A 24,224-nucleotide genomic window follows, 5' to 3' on the forward strand; every position below is an offset into this window, starting at 1 on the left:
GTATATGTGAATCAATGTATAATTTATTTAGAATATTCATTTTCCTTATAAGCAGAGAGCTTCAAAGTAAAAAAAAAAAGCTAAATTTTAAATTTTTTCATCAAATTTTGGAATTTTTCACCAAGAAACGATGCAAGTATCAACAAAATTTTACCACTAACATAAAGTAGAATATGTCACGAAAAAACAATCTCGGAATCAGTATGAAAGGTAAAAGCATCTCAGAATTATTAATGTTTAAAGTGAAAGTGGTCAGATGTTCAAAAAATGGCCGGGTCCTACAGTGAAAATTGGCTGGGTCCTTAAGGGGTTAAGTGCGACTCTTGATCCCATCTAGGGTGGCCAGATGGTGCATTAATTATCGGAAATCGAAAATCTGACTGCGTTATAATGTACAGGTTAGCTGTGAAATAGTAAAATCCCTGTATCTCGGCAATGGAGGGGGGGGGGGGGGGGGGGAGGGGATTGCACAGAAACAAAAATTCAGGGCTGCCTGTGTTGTAATTAGTGGCCGCAGTGGTGTCCCAACCTGGAAGTAACAGACACCTAGGAGTGACAAGGTGGTAACAGGATATTGGTGATAGGGGTAGATTGGGGGGTGGTCAGAGGGGTGGTGAACATAGGTGACAGGGGCGGACAAGGTAGACATGGATGACAGGAAAGGGGTGAAAGGGGGTAACATAGGGGTGACAGAGGGGAGGGGGTGCATTACCTTAATTAAGATGAGCTGAGCCATCCTTCTGCGGGGGGACCAGGAAAAATCGGTGGGCAGAGAAGAATCAGGTGGGCCTGGAACATAGTCCGGGGGACCGGCAGGAACATAGTCCGGGGGTCTGCGCACCTTCCCCTGCATTTATCCCCTTCCCAGCTTGTGCGCCTGTGACTTACTCATGGCACTGCAGGGGGGAGGGGGACGCTGTGTGCCGGCTTCCCTTCACCTCTGCGCCACCATGTTTCAAAGGCGCGCAGGCCGGGGTGATTACCTGCTGGATGCCGCGGAACCCCTGGCAGTTCTCAATGGAGCACCGGGGAACCCCAGTTGGGAATCACTGGTCTAATAGATCAGGCATGCATAGGTGATAAATATGTGTGTAATCAGTGGCAATGGGGAGATGTTTGCCAAACCATCATGGTTCTAGCTTCTAGCCTTAACACCAAATAAGAATGGAATGATGGATTACCTTTCTTGGGTGGCACAGTAAGATCAGCAGTATCAGAATACACTTCAGAATAGGGTCTGCCAGTGTATTCAATGGTAGTGGAGCTTAACTTGATTTTAAGGGGTTGACTCTTTTTAGTGGTGTTCTTTAGGTGCAGCGTCAGCTTGATGTCATCGCCAAGCTTTGAGGAGGAATTCACCTCAAATCTCCCTTGAATGTCGAATTCTTCCTTCTCATCATCTAGGTCGTCAGACGCAGATCCAGCAGACCTTTTCTTGCGACGTCTTTTTCCAACGCCCCGTTTCTTGGCATCGTCCTTATTGATGATGCCCATTTCTTTTAACTTTTTGCAAGCTTTCAAATAAATTAATCTTTCCTTTTCAGACTCTGAAAGACAAAGCAATTGTCATGTAGGACAAGGAGAAGCAGCCCAGAGGTCACCCACTATCCCTTTGCCTGCCCTATGCGACGGACCCCAAACTGGGCAATGGTCCCTACTCTGAAATGCAGGGTGTATTGACGTCAAACACAAAAACACACCAGTATGTAGGTGATAAGGTCAGGACACAAAAGGTTTACCAAAGAACAGACCTGGGAGCAAAGAAAAGTAAACAGCAAGCAGACAAACAAACAAAAAGAGCAAGGTAAGCAGGCCAAGACACAACCAGAACACAGTACCAAATCACTAAGCAAAGGGGTAGTCAGGGAACAAGCTAAAAGGTCATTTGCTCTCAGTGTGACAGGCTATCTTAAGGCCCTTTACACCTACAATTATTGGGAAAAGTAACACTCACGGGAATGGTTTTTGCCCCATGTAGTAGGCCCCAGGATGGGCCAAAGAATGGCTCTTATGTCGACTGATCGAATTGTTAATGTTGCCTATAAAATCATTTTCCACAGCGCCATCTCTTATGTAACTACATGTGTGTTTTAGGGTTACTTTTAATATTAAACAGTTTAAATATCACAAACAAATCTTAATGATGAATATGCAGTAACAGAAGAATGTTATACCTTCCGGATATTTATAGGTTTCTGTTATATCGATCCGTGTATCACTCCCCACAGCTTTGGTGCTGATGTTTTTTCCCACTTTTTCGCGGTCAGTGTAGACTTTTTCCTTTAGATCCTTGTCGTAGTAGATCCATGTAATGCAGTCAGCATTGACTTCTGAGAAAATAAACGGGCCGTCAAGATCAAGGTCAACGTCTCCTTCTTTGATGGCATGGACTGAGGCTGGACCACAGCAGTGAACTCCTACAGAGAAAAAGCATAATATTGTAACATAATAAAACCTGTAGACTCTATGAGGGTTTATAAGTTTATAGGGGGATCCTCAAAGGGGTACTCCTGCCCTAATACATCTTATCCCTATCCAAATGATAGAGGATAAGATGTCTGATCGCGGGGGTCCCACCGCTGGGAACCCCCGCAATCTGTCATTCAGCACCCACCTTTGCAGCTCTGGAGGCTCCGAGTGTGCAGCGTGACGACCACGGGGCTGGAGTATCGTGACATCACGATTCCGCCCCGTGTAATGTCATGCCCCGCCCCCTTAATGCAAGTCTATGGGAGGGGGTGTGACGGACCCCTCCGCGATCAGATATTTTATCCCTATCCTTTGTATAGGGGATAAGATGTATTAGGGCCGGAGCACCCCTTCAACTTTTGGAGCGTGTTTACAACATGTCCTCTCCTGCATTACACAAACTATTGATATGAATGAGCACTATGTAATGCTAAAAGAGGTTGTCCGGTTATTAAAAACATATCCCCTATCCACAGGATAGTTTTGGCAGTCACTGCCTACTCAGCCAATTAATACCTGAGATGAGAAATCACTAAGGCCGGTGCTTGGCTGAGCAGGCCACCACTACTGAGACCAATTTGCCTTGGAAGGTGGCATCTGGAGCACTCAGCGGTAAGAGGCAGGGCCCTGCTCTGGTGATCATGGCCGCATGCTTCTTTCTCTGCTAGTTATCATCGGTCAGGGACTAAGCTCTCAGAGGAAAACTATTGACATGTCCATAGGACCAAAAGTTTAAGAAAAAAAAAGGAAGAAAAAGATAATAAACAGGTAAGTTTTAAGTTGGAATGCCCCTTTAATTTCCCATGTGGTGGACCTGCAGGGAAATTGAACTATGACAGAAATCAGCTGATCGCTGGGGGTCTCGGGAAGGGGTTAATGTGTCGTCAAGAGACCCTTATAATAAGTTAGGAACCCTCTAAAGAAACATGCCCAGTATGTTAAAAGTAATAGACCTCATCATTTACCTCCACTTAGTTCCTGTGGTGTGGAATCCAGCACTTGCCACCCTCCGTAACGTGGACCTAAATCTCTTCTAGAGAACCAGCTCTCATTCCAAACATGGAAGTTCCTGCAGATTAAAAAAAATAAAAAAAAAATAAATATATATATATATATATATATATATATATATATAGCCGGAATTTCAGTTCCACATAAACAGGGTGTAAAGGCTGGGTTCACATCACGTTTTCTCCCATACGGGAGCGCATACGGCAGGGGGAGCTAAAACCTCGCGCTCCCGTATGCCTTCGTATGCGCTCCCTTGTGTAATTCATTTCAATGAGCCGGCCGGAGTGAAACGTTCGGTCCTGTCGGCTCATTTTTGCGCTGTACGCGCTTTTCCCCCGGACCTAAAACTGTGGTCAACCACGGTTTTAGGTCCGGTTGTAAAAGCGCATAGGGTGCAAAAATGAGCCGACCGAACGTTTCACTCTGGTCGGCTCATTGAAATGAATTACATAGGGGAGCGCATACGAAGGCATACGGGAGCGCGAGGCTTTAGCTCCCCCCTGCCGTATGTGCTCCCGAATGGGAGAAAACGTGATGTGTTTAGGATGTATTTCAGTCAACTCCAGCTGTGTTGATTAGCAGACAGATTGAATGCCCATGTATACTGGTGGATGTTCTCTTATATGCAGAGAAACAGCTCAGCAGAAGAAAATCATACCCCAAAATAGATTACAGCCCTTTTATAAGGCAACAGTCTGAGTGTGAGGTGATTGGATAAGGAACCCCGGTGGCTCATGGTGTATAACTTTATTACCAATCACATGATTCCTTTTACATTTTCTTCCTCATAATAGAAAAAACTTGTTATCCAACAAAAACCTCATTATTTACCAAGGTCATTTGGATAGTTTTCGAGCATCACTGGGCGCTGGCCAGAACTAAGACATTGGTTAATTGAAACTAGATAAAACCGGCCAACACCATGTAAAGTTAGACAATATATATATATATATATATATATATATATATATATATATACAGAGAACATAGATATCAAATTACCAACACAGGGGTCTGTGGGGATATCATCACTGTCTCCTGTCAAGCCTTAGAAAGAAGATCTGACAACCCTCCCACCCTTTAGTTTGTGACGGCCCTTGTTTGGGTGGTGGCCGAGATAGGACTGGGTGGACAGTTCATGATGGAAGTGGTATCTGGAGGGATATTTATTCTCTATTTATTGAAATAAAATGGTTAATAATATATTCTGGTTACCCTTAAAGGGGTATTCCAGGAATTTTTTTTCTTTGTCTTTACCTGCGTGTGACAGTTTTCTTACAATTCTTATGTGATTTTCACCCCAATATTTATTTTTAACAGCATACAAAATGACTGTTGTCTCAGATTTTTCCCAGGTTGCAATGCGGCCGAGACATTACATCACTAGTCAGCTGATGACAGGGAGCCTGTTTGCTTCAATGGGTGGAGCGATTGCTTGGGGAGAGAGAGATCAATCTGCAACTAATTGTATTGTTTCAACAGCTGTAGGCACCCTGATTGAAAACCACAGGTCTTTTGAATGGATTCAGCTCATTTATGTTTCAATGGGTAGGGTGGCTGATGTATGGGGGGGGGAGAGGAAAATGGAATTATGGTATTTGTAGGCAAAGAAGGTTAGTCAAACAGGAAATACCAGTTCACAAAAAGCTAGCCACAGTGTTATGGTAATCTCACAACATAGCCATTTAGCCCCAAGACAAGCGCAGATCCTTCCTAAGCATGTCCATTACTGTCTGCCAGGTAGGTACTAAAATCACCTTATGGTGGAGAACCCCTTTAATGAAGGGCCGTGGCAAGTTTTACCAAAGTCAGAAGTCTTCATTTATTATTATTAAGGTTAAAGGAGTACTCCGGCGCGCACTTTTTTCCTTTTATCCGTCCGGGCTGCAAAATGAAAGAAAACACACTTTCTCTTACCTGCCAACGAGCCCCCGGTGCTCCGGTACAGGCGTTCGGTCCCCGGGCTGTATTCTTCTTACTTCCTGTTAGCCCGGCACGTCACACGGAGCTTCAGCCTATCACCGGCCGCAGCGATGTCCTGCCTCGGCCGGTGATAGGCTGAAGCTCCGTGTGATGTGCCGGGCTAACAGGAAGTAAGAAGAATACAGCCGGGGGACCAAACACCTGTACCGGAGCTCCGGGGGCTCGTTGGCAGGTAAGATAAAGTGTGTTTTCTTTTATTTTGCAGCCCGGACGGGATAAAAGGAAAAAAGTGCGCGCCGGAGTACTCCTTTAAAGGGGTACTCCGCTGCTCAGTGTTTGGAACAAACTGTTGCGAATGCTGGGGCCGGTGCCGGGAGCTCGTGACTTCATAGCCTCGCCCCCTCATGACTATACGCCCCACCCCATCAATGCAAGTCTATGGGAGGGGGCGTGACGGCCGTCACGCCCCCTCCCATAGACTTGCATTGAGGGGGTGGGCGTGTGATGTCATGAGGGGGTGGGGCTATGACGTCACAAGCTCCCGGCACCGACTCCAGTGTTCGGAACAGTTTGTTCCAAACGCTGAGCAGCGGAAAACCCCTTTAAGTGATATATTTGTGAAGACAGTAAATGGTCAGGCGGACAGGAGTGAAAAGTGGGGATCAGTAAAAGAGTAGACACGGAGAACCAAGAGAGTCATGTGTAAAAGTGGAGAGAGAGGTGCTAAGAGGTGTGGGTGGCTCGTGTGGAGTGTGCATAGTCTTTGACATGATATGGTGTCAACTGGGGGTCCATCTTTTCTGTAGTCTACATACACCACACCAGCAGAGATAGAGAATATTTTCCGTACCATAATGAGTCTTTACTCATTGCTTTTCCTCTTTTACTGTACAGAGTATCGATGCTCAGATTCCCATCCTTGTCATGAGCTGAAACGAAGTTGGTCACTACTCTGGTCGGTATTCCCAAACATCGAAGAACTAGGAAGGAATAAAAAAAGGTAAATGTTAAGCTTTCTAAAGGGAATCAGACAGCTTTGTTTGCTGGTAAGAGTAAACTGGAGCTGATGGTGGTTTCTAACCATATAAAATCGCCTAATTTTCCCCCTCAGTGAAGTGTCAAGGAGGCGGAGCCAACATGCTTAAAGGGGTACTCCGGTGGAAAACTTTTTTTTTTTTTAATTAACTGGTGCCAGAAAGTTAAACAGAATTGTAAATTTCTTCTATTATAAAAATCTTAACCCTTCCAGCACTTATTAGCTGCTGAATACTACAGAGGAAATTCTTTTCTTTTTGGAACACAGAGCTCTCTGCTGACATCATGACCACAGTGCTCTCTGCTGACACCTCTGTCCGTTTTAAGAACTGTCCAGAGTAGGAGAAAATCCCCATAGAAAACATATGCTGCTCTGGACAGTTCCTAAAATGGACAGAGATGTCAGCAGAGAGCACTGTGGTCATGATGTCAGCAGAGAGCACTGTGTTCCAAAAAGGAAAGAACTTCCTCTGTAGTATTCAGCAGCTAATAAGTACTGGAAGGATTAAGATTTTTTAATAGAAGTAATTTACAAATCTGTTTAACTTTCTGGCACCAGTTGATTAAAAAAAAAAAAGTTTTCCATCGGAGTACCTCTTTAATTAAGTGGCAAAGCCTGGCATGCCTCCTCGTTTGTCCTTGACTGACAAGCAGGACTTTGTACAAGTCATTCATGGAAGGTCTGGCAGGTGAGAGAAAGCAAGGAGGTGTACCGGGCTGTGACACTTGAGCAGATCGTCCCCACCTCTTTGACACTTGAGAAATAAAAAGGTGATTTTAGAAGTTTTGCTTGGAGAGCTGAGTCGGCAGCCTCTCGATGCATTTTCCATGGAACCATCGGTGATACACGAGCGATGTACTCGGGTATCTCTGGCTCTTCTATAGACAATGCATTGAATGTGTGTAAACCCAGTGCTTCACACAGCAGAGATAACTAGGGCTCCATTCTGTAGATTGCGGAGGGTCCCAGAGGTCGTACCCCCCTTCCCCCCATCATACACCTATCCCTATCCTGTGGATAGGAGATATGTTTTTAAATGCTGAGGTACCCCTTTAATAATCTATTTTGGCATAACCTTTTCATTGCCTTTTAAAGGGGTACTCCACTGGAAAACATTTTTTTTTTAAATCAACCGATGACAGAAAGTTAAACAGATTTGTAAATTACTTCTATTAAAAATTCTTAATCCTTCCAGTACTTACAAGCTTCTGTATACTCCACAGGAAGTTCTTTTCTTTTTGAATTTTCTTTCTGTCCGACCACAGTCCTCTCTGCTGACACCTCTGTCCATGTCAGGAACTGTCCAGAGCAGGATAGGTTTCCTATGAGGATTTACTCTTACTGTGGACAGTTCCTAAAATGGACAGAGATGTCAGTAGAGAGCACTGTGCTCGTGATGTCAGCAGAGAGCTTGGTGGTCAGACAGAAAGGAAATTCAAAAAGAAAATAACTTCCTGTGGAGCATACAGAAGCTTATAAGTACTAGAAGGATTAAGTTTTTTAAATAGAAGTAATTTACAAATCTGTTTAACTTTCTGGCACGTGTTGATTTAAATAAAAAAAATGTTTTCCAGCAGAGTTCCATTTTAAGTCATTGGAGCCATTTGTTGTTATTTATGTTATCCTTGGACTTTAGCAGTTTGTCAGCATTTCACAACCAGAAATAAGACCTACCATACCTTGTATCAGTCCACGTTATTTTTTCATCTTTTACGATCTGACACAAGGTTGGACTTATAGTAACAAGGTGTCATTAACCATATTATTGTGACGGTAGAAGTAGGAGAGCTGGTCTTAGAAGGATAGACACTGTACATCTTGTTAATGTCTGACCTTGTGAATAACTAAGGAGGACATCAAAACCTAAAGTTTATGAAGAACACACCTGGTTCATTTTAAGTAAGATGGGAGAGTCATGTTATTGCTGAGTGTTTGAGCATCAGGGATACACAGCATTTTTATAGACACTTCGAAATAAGCCGTTGTGTCCTAGTAAGACCTAAAATGTGTGTAAGTGACTCCCAGATTAACCAGGCCTCCGAGCGGGGGTCCACCACCTTTTCACAATGTAGCAAAATGAGGATAAGAAGCACATGACATATATGAGAAACAGTAACAGAATTTCAAATACAATTTAAAAGGGCACTTGAAGGAACTATTATAAAAAATCCGAATTATAGGGGTACGGAATAATGTCACCCATAACAGATCACAATATAGGATCAATAAAACCTGTAAAGAACACAACTCAACATAGCTCAATAAACAACAGAGTCATCACCCAAGTAGTAAGAACTCCGTTAGATTAATGCAGCCAAAGACATCTTATCCCTTTTCCAAAGGATAAGGGATAAGATGTCTGAATGCCGGGGGTCCCACCGGTGGACCCCCCGCGATCTCCGTGCAGCACCCGCATTCTATACGGGGCTGTGTCGCCAGTCTCTGGAAGCTATCTGTTTCTGGGACTGTGGACATGACATAAAGCTATGCCCCTTGTGATGTCATGCCACGCCTCCTCCATTCATGTCTATGGGAGGGGGTGTGACGGCCATAGAATGAGGGTGCTGCTCTTTGGCCGGATAAGCCTTTTAATCCTGAACATAAAACAGGTCGTTCCGAAGGAACATATTGACAAGCAGAGGGATCCACCACCGTCATCGGAGCATCAACAAATTTAAAAATAAATAAATAAAACTTACGATGCTGATATCCAAAACAAGGAATCCAGCCTCACCGGTGCAGTTTGACAGGCCACTTTATTCTATCATCCAATAAGTTGGACAAAAGAACAACCTGACGCATTTCGAGTCAATGGGACCCTTAGTCATAGAAGTAGGAGCTGTTACCTTGCCTCTTTGATTGGATTACGATGCTGATAAACCACTTTCTCAAATGGAATAACTGCATCAACTAGTAGTTTCCACAAGCCAATCGAAGGGAGCTGATCTGCCATCCATCTCAATGACCTTTTGTGCAAGAAAGAGTGTTCCCTGCAGGAAAATGGGCGTGTGGTATTGCCAGAGTTCCTTATTTTGGGAGCCAAAGAGGCAAAGCTCGATGCACAGGAAGACCGAGGAAGCAAGAGAGTTATGGATGGGAGGACATGTCCAAATTATATGGACAAAATCTGCCTTAGGGGCTCTACATCTAAGACAATCAGCAGGAGGGAGATGATTCATGCAGTATACGGGATCAGATAGGGCTAATGAATGATGTTTAATGGTATCATTTTGCTATAAGCTGCCAAGGAAACCATAAGGTGTGAGTCACATGTTAGTTGGCAGCCACTTTAAACTCACAAATGGAGAAGATATCAAATGTTGAAAAACGAAAATCATGATTTGCAAATATTTGCAATTACAGTAATATACCATCTACTGTAAATTGGCACTGTTTGGTGAAAATGTGTGTACTCATGTATATTGCCCACGCATAAGGTTTTCTTTCAAAAACAGCTCCCTGTCTGTCTCCAGGTTGGGTGTGGTTCTTCAGCTCAGTTCCATTGAAGTGAACGGAGCCAAGTTGTAATACCACACACAACCTGGGGACAGACAAGGGGTGGTTTTTGAAAGAAATTAGCTCTGTTTTTCGATTCTTGGATAACCCCTTTAACTCCGGACTTTAAATCACACAATAGGAGGTCATGAGCCACATGTAGCTTCTAAGCCACTAGTTGGTGACTTGGAACATGGAAGATTTGCAAATAAACTGTTACCCCTGAACACTGGCTTTCATTATGCTTTATTCTAGTCAGTACTGGAGATACCCCACAGGATCACGGAAGGCATCACAAGAGGCATAGATATACATGGTGAGAACAAAGTTTTATTTGTTATTAGTCAAACCTCACTTGGGTTATTGTGTGCAGTTATGAATACCATTGTAGTAAATGCATAAAAAAAAGCTGTAGCAGTGTCAAAGGAGGGCAGCCAGCCAAAGTGATACATTGGTGCACTTTAGACTAACCAAAAAGATTATTAATATTGGGGTCTTCGAGTTTTGAAAAAAAGACAACATAGGAGGGAGCTATTAAAGGTGTTGTTCAGCGAAAGAAACAACCTGTGTATGGTGTCAAAAAGTATAGTAAAGCAGCTTACTAATATAATGTTATTAGCCAGAATGCACAGATCTTCTATATCAGCTGAGCTGTCTGGCTTTTTAAGCTTTTATATCACATCGTAGGATCTGAATGCAGAGTTTCCGTCCCTGCTCCCTTCTCTCTTCTTGTCAGCATGGACGAGACCAGTGATTTAAATAATGTGAAGGGGGTCATACTACTGCTCATTAGATTTATGTCTCATTAGATAAGGCAGCAGAAAGCCTGTTATGACAAAAACTGTGACTGACAATAGGCTTTCTGTTGCCTTATCTAATTAGTATCAAACCTAATAAGCAGTAATACCATCTTCCCCTTCACATCACTGGTCTCATGCTGTGTTGATAGGGGGGAGGAGGGAACAGGGATGTGAGCTCTGCTGTCACCTATAGGCAGGGAAGAGTGAAGCCCTGAACTCACTCTCTCCCACTTGCCCTGCCTACTTGCATACCTGCCCTAGGCGACGGGTCCACAACCACGGCGACAGTGTTTGCCTGAATAAGTGCAGGGAGTAAAATGTCAACAAAATAAACTTAAAATACAGACAGAGATCGGGACACTGTATGAAACCACACACACTAACAGAAATAATAACTAAACTAACACACAATATGTCACAGTCCACAAGCCGAGTCAGTACCAAGAGATAACAGAAAAGCCAAATCACAGAAACAGGAGAGAAGTCAGAGCGCGGAGCCAATGGGTCACATATGCCAGAAATACAAGATACAATACAAACGCTAGCTAGAGTATGAGCTCTTTCACAGGCGACACCTGGATGAATACTGAGGGTTTAAATAGGGAGCTAAGTAGCCAACGAGGTCAGCGGACCATCCAGAGAACACTGCATTTCCACAGTAACCAGAAAAACAAAAGACCACAGTGCAGATTAACCCTTCGGGTTCTTACATCTGCATTCAGAGAGTGTGACGTGACTTCACAGCCACAAGTCAAACAGCATAACTGATATGGAAGATCTGTGCAATATGGCTAATAACATTATATTAGTAAGTTGCTTTATTATACTTTTTGACACAATACACAGGTTGTTTTTTTTTGCTGGACAACCTTTTTAAATATGTGTCAATACAGAGATCTATAAAAAGAGGGCATCCTCTATGTCTAAGAAGTGTCCACTCTTACCTTTTTTATTAATTTAGTTAAGGAAACCAAAAATAAAACCAAGAACAGTGAGACCCTGAAGCTATCTGAGAAAGTTATTGTTGATTCTTTGAAATAATTTTATAGGGATATAAAAGTGTATAAAAATTACCAGTGCACATGACTCCAGCGAAGACCCAGCACTGTCCATATTTGACTGGTCTATAGCCTCTTTTACGCCACATTCTGAGGATGTCCACACTGCCGTTCCAATCCTCAGGATTAACCCCACCTGTAAATTTACTAGACCATTTCCCTTCTAATACTCCTTCATCTTCAAAGCTGTTAATCTGTAAGAGGAAAAAAAGTAAAAATATTGAAGTGATGTTGTATTCTGTTTCATTAAAGGGGTACTCTAGCCCTAAGACATCTTATCCCCTATCCAAAGGAAAGTGGATAAGATGTCTGATCGCTCATGCAGCACCCACCTGTCTCAACTGCACAAAGCGATGATCGCTCCGTGTCTGAAGACTCGCGACCCTGGAGCCAGAGTATCGTGATGGCACAAATCCTCCCCCTTGTGACGACATGCCCTGCCCCCTCAATGCAAGTCTATGGGCTACCTAATGTGGGGAAACTATGCTTCCTAATGTAGGGAAACTTCTACCTAATGTATGGAAGCTATTCTACCTAATGTGGGGAAACTGCTACCTAATGTACGGAATCTATGCTACCTAATGTGGGGAAACTATGCTACCTAATGTGAGGAAAACTATGCTTCCTATTGAGGGGAAACGGCTACCTAATGTATGGAATCTATGCTACCTAATGTGGGGAAACTGCTGCCTAATGGGGGGAAAACTATACTACCTAATGTGAGGAAACTGCTACCTAATGTGGGGAAATTATGCTACCTAATGTGGGAAATGCTACCTAATGCCACCTAATGTGGGGGACCTGAATGAGCCGTGGCATATGGGGGCCTTAATAATTAACAACTGATATTGGGGGGGGGGTCCTCCTGAGCAACTGATATGGTTGGGGGCCCCCTGAGCAAGTGCCATATGGGGGTCCACCTGTGACATATGGGGGAGGTTCCTGAACAGTTGACGTATGAGAGGGGGGGGGGGCAGGCACATTCTTTGCACAGGAGCCCTCTGCTGTCTGTGTCTGCCCCTGGGTCTTGGTATACTGGATTTAGTCAGTAACAGTATGATGGTAACATATATGTGATATACTGGTGTCTGGTTACTGTACAACTACTTTCAAGAGGTATACAAGAGTCAACTTTGTTGGTACAGTAGTCCACTGCCATTGGCTGTCCGGGCATGCTGGGATTGGTAGTTTTGCAACATCTGGAGGACCACAGTTTGGAGACCACTGTTCTAGGATATGTTAAAAGTTTTTTTTTTAAAGTGACAGTGTCCATTTAACTATTGACCTGTTGCTTAAAGCTTTTTTTTTTTTCTTTTTTTAAGGGACAGGCACACTTCAAGTTGGGTTTTTACTATGGATGCAGGAATTGAGTTTGTAGCCATCAAGTATTAGATACCTGTTTGTAAATATGGGTGTAGAATGTGTAGTATTAGCCTCATGTAGAACTACTATGTGCCATTTTTATTTTTTCTAATATTGGCATTGGTCATGTAAAATCTAGACAGTGCTATGTGGTCATACAGTTCTGAATTGGGTTGTAGGCACTGTCAATATCACAACTTTCTGTCTGTATTTTGGATAGTGTTACAGGTTAATGTAATGAGTAATTGTAACTAAATGAGTCATAACAATGCCAAACAGAAATAGATTGAATGACGCCTTCTACTCTCCTGCTACACCTATTTACGGAAGTAGAAGTAATAGTAGTAGCAGTATTAATAATAGAATTATTATTATTGGTAGTAGTAGTTGTGGTAGGAGTAGTAGTTAAATTAGTAGTACTGTAGTAGTAATAGTAGTAGTAATATTATTAGTAGTAGTTGTAATAATAATAGCAGTAGTAATATTTAGTAGTAATAAACAAATAAACAATAGTAATAATTAGTAGTAGCAATAATAGTAATATTATTATTATTAGTAGTAGTTGTAATATTATTATTAGTAGTAGTTGTAATATTATTCTTAGAAGTAGTAATATAATAATTATTATTAGTAGTAATAGTAGTAGCAGTAATATTATTATTATGATTATCATTATAATAATAATTATTATTAGAAGTAGTAGTAATATTATTCTTAGAAGCAGTAGTAGTAATTATTAGAATTAGTAGTAGTAGAAGTAATAGTAGTAGCAGTAACAGTAATAGTAGCAGTAAGGCTAGGTTTCCACTGCAGTTTTGAAGCCAAATCCAGAAGTGTATTCAAAAGGAATAGGAAATATAAAGGAAGGACTTACACTTCTCCTTCCTACTGGATCCACTTCTGACTTCAAAAACTGCAGTGGTAGTTTTCCCAAAAATGCCGGAAAAAAAACAACCTGTGTGGAAACCTAGCCTTATAATAGTAGTGGCAACAGCAGCAGTAGTAGTAGTAATATTAGTAGTAGTGATATACGTAGTAGCAGTAATATTAATATTAGTATAACAAGTAGTAATAGTAGTAGTAATATTATTATAGTAGTAATACTAGTAATAATAGTAGCAGAAGTAATACTAGTACTATTAGTAATATCAGTAGTAGTAGTAATACTAGAAGTAGAAGAAGTTATAGTAGTAGCATAAGTAACAGTAGTAGTATTGGTAATATCAATTGTAGTAGTAATATTACCAGTAGTAATAGTAGCAGTATTAGTAGTAGAAGTAGTATTATTATTATTATCAGAAGTAGTGATAGTAGCAGTAGTAGTAATATTAATAGAAGCACAAGTAGTGGAAGTAATAGCAGTAGTCGTAATATTTGTAGTAATAGTAGTAGAAATTATAGTATAAGTAGCAGTATTAGTAGTAGTAATTGAAGTAATAGTAGTCTAGTGAATTAATTATAAATGTGCATACATCTACCTACCATGGCACTGACCACCCTGCCCACATAGCCAGGATCATATCTCTTTGCACAGTCCACAACTCCATCTTCTTGATAGTTTAAACTTCTATTCAGGACCTGGAAACAGATGTCCAAGATGCCTTCTTCAAACTGGAATAAAGAACAATACGATACTCTGTCATTCACATCACTCCAGCATAGGTGAGCTAGAGAAGAATATCCCTGTATGTATCATTTGGCTTGGCGTAATGTGTGTCCCGGCACTGAGCTGCATTCTCTATTCTGTGTCTACACTTTGGGCCCCAAGCTTCCTTCTCTGGACTCTCCTGCTGCTTCCACCATTTCTGCCGTTCCTGCTCTGCCCTCTAGGGGACACACCCGAGTGCTGGCTGAAACTTATAGGGCCAGTATGTGATTCTCTAATTGACCCTCCAACTATTGTAGCCCGGTATTGCCTATATTGCAAAAGAGTAGTTTACTACTGCTAGGTGGCTGGTCTGTGGTCTTGTGTGCCACTGTTTGACCAGTCCCTGATATCTGTATATTGTTGACCACGCCTCTGCTCTCATCAAATTTGTACCACCTGGCTGCTTCTGAGCTACTCAGCTCTGCTAAACACCATCACGTTTTACAGCCCACCTGTCCCAACTCTGTTTTGCTATATCTCCAACTCCGTTATGCTAAACCTGCTCAGCTCTACTCTGGACTAGTATCTGTGCTTCGGTTATGCTTAGTATCTGTGCTTCTGCTTGCTGTCACCTTGCTGCTCCTGAGCATACTCAACTCTGTTACATCATATTCTGCCTAGCTACGCTACCAATTTCTCAGCGTCCAGTTCCTTCCTTTTCCTTCTTTAGATGCTGTGGTCGGCATTGATCTCAACATCTAAAGGGTTATTGGTGGACATCAACTGATAGCAGCCATCATTCCCATTTTAAGAAGTCAGTGCAGCTCCTGTGCCTTCTTCATAGACAGTAAATACTCCATAGCATACAAGTATACACTGTGTCATCTAGAGTTTAAGTCCCCCCTTGGGGACTTTTATAAGCAACTATTAGATTGGTTATACTGATCCATGCAATTCTATAGCATTGCATGGATCAGTTCAATCTCTGCTCTGCTAGTAGAGCCTGCCTGAGGCAGATTCTATTAGCAGATTTACTATGGCAGGCACTGAGGGCTAGCAGAGGGCTCCTGCTGCTAGGTCAACCAATCGGCACCCAGAAATCGTGTCATAGGGGTGTCGATCAGGCACCTGACAGGTTCGTCACCTGTTATTTAGCCCTTTAAATGCTGTGATCCCTATTGATTTTGACACACAATGAGTTAAATGACCAATATCCGGGTGAATGCTGACGTCCGTCATAAGTGGTGAGTGCTGGCTGCTGATAGCAGCTGGTGCTTAACGGGTATGAAACATGCTCATACTCGTAGTAAGTAACGTTTTCTTTTTTATGAGTTAAAGGGTTGCCTACTTTGGACAATATATTTAAGAGTAGTCCACCCATAATAAACAGATTATAGAGTGACCTGCTGCTTGGACCCCGATTGAGAAGCTGGAAACTGGAAAGAAAGTGTTCAATTTCCCTGCAGCGCCCCCACAGGTGAAGTGAAGCATTACACCATGCTCATTGTAATACTACATTGTACATACTCTTATATATATATTTAAAATCAAGTTTCCTCAACGTTATTTACCTACAGTCCGTTGGGTGTGATGGGTACAAATACATTTCAGTTGCAATTCCAGAGTGGGAAAAAGGCAAAAACATAGAAACATAAATTTAATGTTTCCCATCCAGGAAAAAAAGGGTTAAATGCCACTTACTTGCCCATAATTCCATCCCGATTCGTCAATGTAGTAGTCAACGAGACCAAAATAAATGATTCCGTTGTCATTTAAAACGTATTCGAGTCTTTCATCCTCTTTCTCCATGTAGACCACGTCATCTGAAAACAAATGTAAATAGACTGTTCAGGTCCTACTAGACCTGCTTGATCAGTGCCCCCTAAACTTCTCTCCCAAAAAGGGTTCCTCCGGCTGTTGGGAGTGGGAGTTGTAGTTTTGCAACAGTCGTAGGCACCCTGGTTGGGAAATACTGGCCTGAAAGATTCTTCTAAGAGATAATCCCTTTGAAAGTATTGCTCCAATCAGTAGATAAGGGCAGCAGGGGTCTAGTCATGGGAAAAAAGTGTGGGAACTCTTTCACATAAGTGTTGGTCCTGCAGGACTCCTGCTAATGGGAAGGGTGTTCCTGCTGTGGAAAAAGTGCAGGAACTCAGTTCCCACATGTTCCTGCAGGACTTGAGCCCTGGGCAGCAGGCTGTGTATTTGTCAATAGCTTTATCAGATTCTGTGCCCAATGCTTTCTATTTCTGGCTTCGGGCAAGACATTCCTACACTGCAGGCTCAGCTGTCCCCGGTGCTGTTTACCTCAAATAGATTTACCGGATGCCATACCCAATTCTCTCTATCTCTGGGATTGGGCACAACATGCCTGAACTGCAGGCTCAGCTGTTCCCAGTACTTTGTACCTCTAAAAAGCTTTACCGGACGCCATAACAAATACTAGACTATCTCTGGCATCAGCATGGTTTGCCTACACGTTCAGGTGTTTCTGGTGCCATATACCTCTAAAAAGCTTTACCAGATGCAATACCCAATGCTCTATATATCTGGTATCGGGCATAGCATACACTGCACTGTTTCCAGTGCCGTTTACATCTAAATAGCTTTACCAGATGCCGTATCCAATGCATTCTATCTCTGGCATGACATGCCTGCACTGCACACTCATCTGCACTCGGTACTCTGTACCTCTAAACGGCTTTACCGGATGCCATACCCAATGCTCTCTATCTCTGGCATTGGGCACTGTGTACCTGCACTGCACACCTCAGCTGTCCCCGATACTCTGTACCTCTAAAAAGCTTTATTGTATGCCATACCCAATGCTCTCTATATCTGGCATTGGGCACGACATGCTTAAACTGTGCACGTTCAGCTGTTCTTGGTGCTGTGTACCTCTAAAAAGCTTTACCGGATGCCATACCCAAAGCTCTCTACCTTTGACATTGGCGCTACATGCCTGTACTGCACACTCAGCTGTTCTTGGTGCTGTACAGGATGATTTACCGGATGCCATATGTGATGCTTTCTGGCATCCAACACAGCATTGGGTATCACTATATAGGGGTATCACTATGTATTAGTTATAACAGCAAGGAACAGTGCAGCCATGTTATACCTGTACACTGCTACTGTGTATTGGCAAAGCACAGCATGGGCAGTTTAGAATTCAGGGGGGTGGGGCCTGTTTAACAACAATGTTCTAATTTAAAAAAATATTTAAATAGCCACCATTTTTTGGAATAAAATAGCTTTGTAATAACTAACACCTCAAGTAGACAATAGGATTAAAATATTTGATAGCCTCACCTTTAGCCCAAGGATTGAACAATAGTATGACATCATCCAATCTAAAATAACTCTTCTTCCTTTTTGAGGAGATGTACAAACTCATTTTGTAAGGCCCAATCGGTGCCCCTGAAGGAGTCTTAATGGTGACCTTCACTTCAGCAGAGGAGCCAGAGTCTATTGAAGCCATCCAGGTTTTGCCCTTTTTGGACCCGGAGAGTTGAAAGACAGCAAGTGTGTCTTGAGATTCCTCTGGGGCGGGGCCTAAAAAAAAGATTAAAAAGAACAAATGTACTAATTTGCATGTAAAATGCCTTAAACCTAAGTCATCTAAGGCTTAAAGTAACAATGGTCAAAGCAAAAATGACTCAATAAAGAGGCAACAGCTTGAACTAGGCGTTGTTACCTGTGCCGGCAATGAATTCCACCTTGTCTCCTTTCTGGAGGGGTCTATTGAAGTGAAGTTGGATTCTAAATTCTTGCCCCCTTCTGAGGATGAGATTGCTGCTTTTATAGTTGTCCGTTCTGTGCGCCTTCATGTTGGACTCCTTTTCCATGTTGAAATGTTTCAGCCTTAGGGCTATAAAGAGCAAAGTTTTTATAAAAAATCAAACATTGGGAGACCTATTCAAACCTTAGTGTGATTTTGGTGCCACTCTTTACAGAGTTTCGCACCAAATGGCTCGAAACTCTGTAAAGAATGTCGCCAAAATCGTACTATGTTTCCAAAGGAGTTTATGTAAGGCAACAATTTTGCAAAAGTGGGCACGATGTAGGGATGTTCAAAGGCTTATATTCTCAAAATTTTGGCGCAAAGTTTATATTTATATTATTACTTTTTTGGCTTATTTTAGTAGGTGTTTTCTCACTCACATTATTATTGAATTTGAATTGTGAAGTTTCAGATGAATCCTCTATGGTGGTCCCTTGAGCCATCTCACAATCTCATCACATGTGATTTGCATTTTCCCACCTGAATTTTAAGAGGCTTTTAAACTAGTGCAAATATTTTTAATAAGATGGCCAAGTGGCCAATGTGAAATTGGAAATTGCTTGTACAAAAATATATCTTCAGTGGGTGAAATAAGTCATTTCACCAGATGTGGGTAACAACCCAAAGAAACCAAACAAATATGCTCTGAAATAAAGGTATGTGTGATAATATGATATGACACAGGGAAAAAGTACACATGAAGAAAGGGAGGTGTAAAAAGGCCTGGAAAACCAAGGCAACCGCTGGAATCTATCAGTTATTGAAAAGCAATCCAGACCCTTGTCAATGCAAAATAAATTCAGCTGGTTCAGTCCCAACTGATGGCTACAAAAATGTCTTATTGCCACTAGACACATCTCATGATGGGTAAAAGCAAAGAGCTGCCTTAGCTGGTTCAGTCCTAACGGATGGCTACAAAAAGGTCTCATTGCCAAGGTGTCACACACGACACATCGTATGATGGGTAATAGCAAAGAGTTGTCTCAAGGTTTCATTGCCAAGGTGTCCCACAAGAGACATCTCATGATGGGTAAAAGCAAAGTGCTGTCTCAAGGTCTCATTGCCAAGGTGTCACACAAGACACATCTTATGATGGGTAAAAACAAGGAGCTGCCTTAGCTGGTTCAGTCTTAACTGATGGCTGCAAAAAGGTCTCATTACCAAGGTGTCACACAAGACACATCATATGATGGGTAGAAGCAAAGAGCTGCCTTAGCTGGTTCAGTCCTAACTGATGGCTACAAAAAAGTCTAATTGCTAAGGTGTCACAAACGACACATCGTATGATGGATACAAGCAAAGAGCGGTCTCAAGATCTAAGACCACTTGTGAAGAGCTTTGAAAAAACCTGGAATTAGCAGGTACTGTTCTCACAGACACAACTGTAAATAATGATTCCAATATGGCTGCTCTACCAGACACATATTCTCTTCAGGAAGCTGGGAAAGCTGGGTGGCAGGCAGTACACATACCTGGCAATGCCAGGCTCTCAGCTAGTATATAATAAATAATAAGTTAAATTCTAAAATAAATCACACAGTGCTGTCCCTACTTCTTTGAAAAAAACATACGGTCATACAAAAAAATGTGTGTAAATGTATGAAGGCCTCTATTTGTGATGTTCACGTAAGTCACCATTTTTATTTGTATGGTTCATACGCTGAAATGAATATAATCAGCAGGCAAGCCGCATACCTTCCTTTTTTATGAAGGTCACAATGAAGACCTAGGAAGAGTCATCTGTGTCAGGGTATAGAGAGACTGTATAGTGCAAAGGAGGATTGACTAAGTACCCACATATGTTGTAGATAGAGGGGGATTTCTGTCTAAAAATCTTATACATGCCATAAATGTCTGGTAGATATTGCTCACTCCTCACCTATATTTTGTCAATCAACCCTGAAGAAGGGCAATTGATAGCTCCAAAGTCAGCTCCAACTGAGGTGGTCTTCTTCTAGACCAGTGGTCTACAAAAGGTAACCCTCCAGATGTCGACAAATACAGCCTCACCGTTGTCTGGCCTGACACATTTACCGGGCTGGAGGTTCTGTATCTGGCGCAGAATAGGTGAACTGGGCAGCAAGTAATACAGTCTATGACTTACCTTTCAGCATTTGGTGGCCTCACTGTCCTGCCTTTGACAGATCTGCCCTTGTGTACAGTTTACCCTAAGCAAATCCCAAAAAACTCAGATGAATCCATATTTGACGAAATTCAGAGCTAAATTGGTTATTGCTGAACGGAGTTGCTCACTTCAGGAGAGTCTGCTGGGGCAGTGGGAGATGTCAGTCCAGGAGTGAGCCAGTGTAGGTTTGGTGGTACTTCTCTCCACCCTCTGGACTTCATTGATAGATCTCTTAAATTTTGTGTACTTGTAGTTCGGACAGTTTGGACCTTATGATGGGTTCCCTTTAAAGGGGTACTCTGCCCCTAGACATCTTATCCCCTATACAAAGGATAGGGCATAAGATGTCTGATGGTGGCGGTCCCGTGATCTTGGCTGCGGCACCCCAGGCATCTGGTGCACAAAGTGAACTTCGCTCCGTGCCGGATGAATGACGATGCGGGGTGAAGGCTCCTGACGTCACGGCCATGCCCCCTCAATGCAAGTCTATGGGAGGGGGCGTGATGGCTTTCATGCTCCCTCCCATATACTTGCATTGAGGTGGCATGGCCGTGACATCAGGAGCGGGGTGCGGCCGTGATGTCATGAGCCTCTGGCACTCCTGCGCTGCACCCGATGCACTAAATGAACGCCGAGGGCAACAGGGAGATCGCGGGGGCCCTTTGGATAGGGGATAAGATGTCTAGGGGCAGAGTACCCCTTTAAGGATAAGTTCCCACTACCGTTGAGCTCTGTTTTGGGTCCGTTTGGCTCTTTTTTTTTTTTTTACACTTAACAGAACAAGAATGGGTGGGAGAACAGCTGACACCGCCAGGTCCTGACAGATTCCATTTACTTGAATGAGGTCCGTTGGGGATCTGGTATTTTACACTGCCGTTGTGCTCAAGTAAATAGAGCTCCATTGGCCAGTTCGTTGGAAGGATGGGAGTTGAGCAGAGAGTATGTCCTATTTTTCTCTGCACTCAACTCCCTTCCAACAGACTGACCAATGGTGCTCCATTTTCTTGAGCACAACGGCAGTGTGAACGAGCCCTGAGTGACCCTGCATGATGGACCAGTATCCCACTTCTTCTCATGAATGTTCCTAAATGGTTCTTCAGTTCCTGGACTGTGAGGTGATGGTTCTCCACTTATTCTCAAGAAGGTTCCTGAATGTTCCTGGAGTTCCTTGACACTGATGTGATGGTTCTTCTCAGTAACCTTCATCATTCTTGGAATGATTCCATCAGATCCATAATTTGGTCGCTCCAGTAAAAACATATTTGGGAACCATAATTCCTGCAATTCCCTCTTTTATATGTGACTCAGTTGGGAAAACCTACACTTGAGTTTTATGGACTCAATTTTGTCATAAACTCAGAATAAACATAATTACAAGTCCATGGAATGTAAGAACAAGTCGGTTATTACCCCGGTACTGGCTCATCCCTACTTGTTTACTGTTGCCAATTTGGTTGCGGATTATTCAGCAGTTAAACCTTCCAGGCGTATCTTTACTTAGGGGTTAGAATAAATCTTGCCAAACAAAGAAGCATCATATGGTTACATTTTATTCAACTCTTATATGACTGAGCATGTTTGAGGCCTTAATTCTATGATCAAGGGGGCAGATTTACTATTGCAAGCGCACCAGAATTTTGGCACAGTTTTGGCCATAAATTGGCTTCTATGACATCTGCCACACATATACTATGAGTTTTAGGTACTTTTTTGGCACTTTTCTTCTGGGTAGAAGAATGTAGATTTGGTAAAAGGGGTGGGGTATATTTTAAATGGGTGCGTGGTTTACGATGGGACAACACGTGCCAAAAATGCACCAAAATTCTGAAGCAAAATCCTGGCTTTAAGCCACTTTATAGATGGTCTTAACGGACACCAGACAGTCTAAGGATTGGACAGCTTTATCAAACAGCCAATTAGAGCTTAGATTTCATTAAAGGGGTATTCCAGGGAAAACCTTTTTTTTTTTTTTATATCAACTGGCTCCAGAAAGTTAAACAGATTTTTAAATGACTTCTATTAAAAAAATCTTAATCTTAATTATTGGCTGCTGAAGTTGAGTTGTTGTTTTCTGTCTGGCAACAGTGCTCTTTGCTGACATCTCTGCTTGTCTCGGGAACTGCACAGAGTAGAAGAGGTTTGCTATGGGGATTTGCTTCTACTCTGGACAGTTCCCGAGACACGTGTCATCAGAGAGCACTTAGACCAGGGGTCCTCAAACTACGGCCGTGGGCCATATGCGGCCCGCCGAGGACATTTATCCGGCCCGCCTGCTGCCGCTGCCTAAGGACATCCCTGTGTCCTGAAAGATGTTTTCGGGACACAGTGATGCCCCGGTTACCTCTCTGCGGCACAGCATTTACTTTAAAAATGCAGGGGCCGCCGGGAGGTAGCGCACGCAGGGACGTCACTGATGTCCTGTCTGTGCCCCCATAGCAACGGAGCGCGGAGGAGCGGAGCAGCGAGCAGGACGAGCGCTGACCAGCTTGGTAAGTGTTACCAGCAGCACATCAGCTTCAGTGCTCCAACCACCGCTCCTCCGGTCCCGGGACTTATTGCTATGGCCGGACCGGAGGAGTGGTGGACGGAGCACTGAAGTGGGGCAGTACACAGGCATACAGCCTTCAGCCATACACTGTATAGCTATAGCTGGAGGCTGTATGTCTGTGGGGGAACATACTGCACCTAATGTGGGGAACTATACTGCACCTAATGTGGGGAAACTATACTGCACCTTATGTGGGGGGAACTATACTGCACCTAATGTGGGGAACTATACTGCACCTTATGTGGGGGGAACTATACTGCACCTAATGTGGGGGGAACTATACTGTACCTAATGTGGGGGAACTATACTGTACCTAATGTGGGGGAACTATACTGCACCTAATGTGGGGAACTATACTGCACCTAATGTGGGGAAACTATACTGCACCTAATGTGGGGAACTATACTGTACCTAATGTGGGGGAACTATACTGCACCTAATGTGGGGGAACTATACTGCACCTAATGTGGGGGAACTGTACTGCACCTAATGTGGGGGAACTGTACTGCACCTAATGTGGGGGAACTTTACTGCCAACCTTATGTGGGGGAACTATACTGCACCTAATGTGGAGGAACTATACTGCACCTAATGTGGGGGAACTATACTGCACCTTAAGTGGGGAAACTGTACTGCACCTAATGTGGGGGAACTGTACTGCGCCTAATGTGGGGGAACTATACTGCACCTAATGTGGGGGAACTGTACTGCACCTAATGTGGGGGAACTGTACTGCACCTAATGTGGGGGAATTGTACTGCACCTAATGTGGGGGAACTGTACTGCGCCTAATGTGGGGGAACTGTACTGCGCCTAATATAGGGGAACTATACTGCACCTAATGTGGGGGGAACTTTACTGCCAACCTTATGTGGGGGGAACTATACTGCACCTAATGTGGGAAACTATACTGCCAACTAAATGTTGGGGGAACTATACTGCCAACGTAATGTGGGGGCAACTATACTGCCAACCTAATGTGGGGGAACTACAACCTAATGTGGGGGATCTATACTGCCAACCTA

General features: G+C 43.0%; 2 protein-coding genes across 15 annotated transcripts in view; one reads left to right on the forward strand and one right to left on the reverse strand.

Annotated features, from left to right (window-relative positions):
• The window catches only part of LOC130297687 (protein-glutamine gamma-glutamyltransferase E-like), a 42,609-nt gene extending 24,001 nt beyond the window's left edge, over nucleotides 1-18,608 (reverse strand). The window contains exons 1-9 of the mRNA XM_056550428.1: nucleotides 18,440-18,608; nucleotides 18,055-18,297; nucleotides 16,444-16,565; nucleotides 14,637-14,765; nucleotides 11,809-11,986; nucleotides 6,254-6,383; nucleotides 3,435-3,538; nucleotides 2,175-2,417; nucleotides 1,182-1,547 (exon numbers count right to left, since the gene is read on the reverse strand). Coding sequence (XP_056406403.1) covers nucleotides 1,182-1,547; nucleotides 2,175-2,417; nucleotides 3,435-3,538; nucleotides 6,254-6,383; nucleotides 11,809-11,986; nucleotides 14,637-14,765; nucleotides 16,444-16,565; nucleotides 18,055-18,297; nucleotides 18,440-18,590 — 1,666 coding nt within the window. The 5' untranslated portion in view covers nucleotides 18,591-18,608. The remainder of the gene's footprint in view (nucleotides 1-1,181; nucleotides 1,548-2,174; nucleotides 2,418-3,434; nucleotides 3,539-6,253; nucleotides 6,384-11,808; nucleotides 11,987-14,636; nucleotides 14,766-16,443; nucleotides 16,566-18,054; nucleotides 18,298-18,439) is intronic.
• Nucleotides 1-24,224, forward strand: part of LOC130297684 (protein-glutamine gamma-glutamyltransferase E-like) — a 229,414-nt gene that overhangs the window by 29,747 nt on the left and 175,443 nt on the right. For 6 of the 14 annotated variants that reach the window (XM_056550414.1, XM_056550410.1, XM_056550412.1 and 3 more), the window contains exons 1-3: nucleotides 1,557-1,804; nucleotides 6,298-6,403; nucleotides 10,190-10,250. The gene's annotated coding sequence lies outside the window, so the exon portion shown is untranslated. Of the gene's footprint in view, nucleotides 1-1,547; nucleotides 1,805-6,287; nucleotides 6,404-10,189; nucleotides 10,251-14,729; nucleotides 14,817-24,224 lie in introns of those variants that run through there. The other 8 variants (XM_056550409.1, XM_056550408.1, XM_056550411.1 and 5 more) reach the window with 4 other exon arrangements.

Source organism: Hyla sarda, chromosome 13 (genome assembly GCF_029499605.1).
Source record: "Hyla sarda isolate aHylSar1 chromosome 13, aHylSar1.hap1, whole genome shotgun sequence".
In the NCBI taxonomy this organism is placed as follows: Eukaryota; Metazoa; Chordata; class Amphibia; order Anura; family Hylidae; genus Hyla; species Hyla sarda.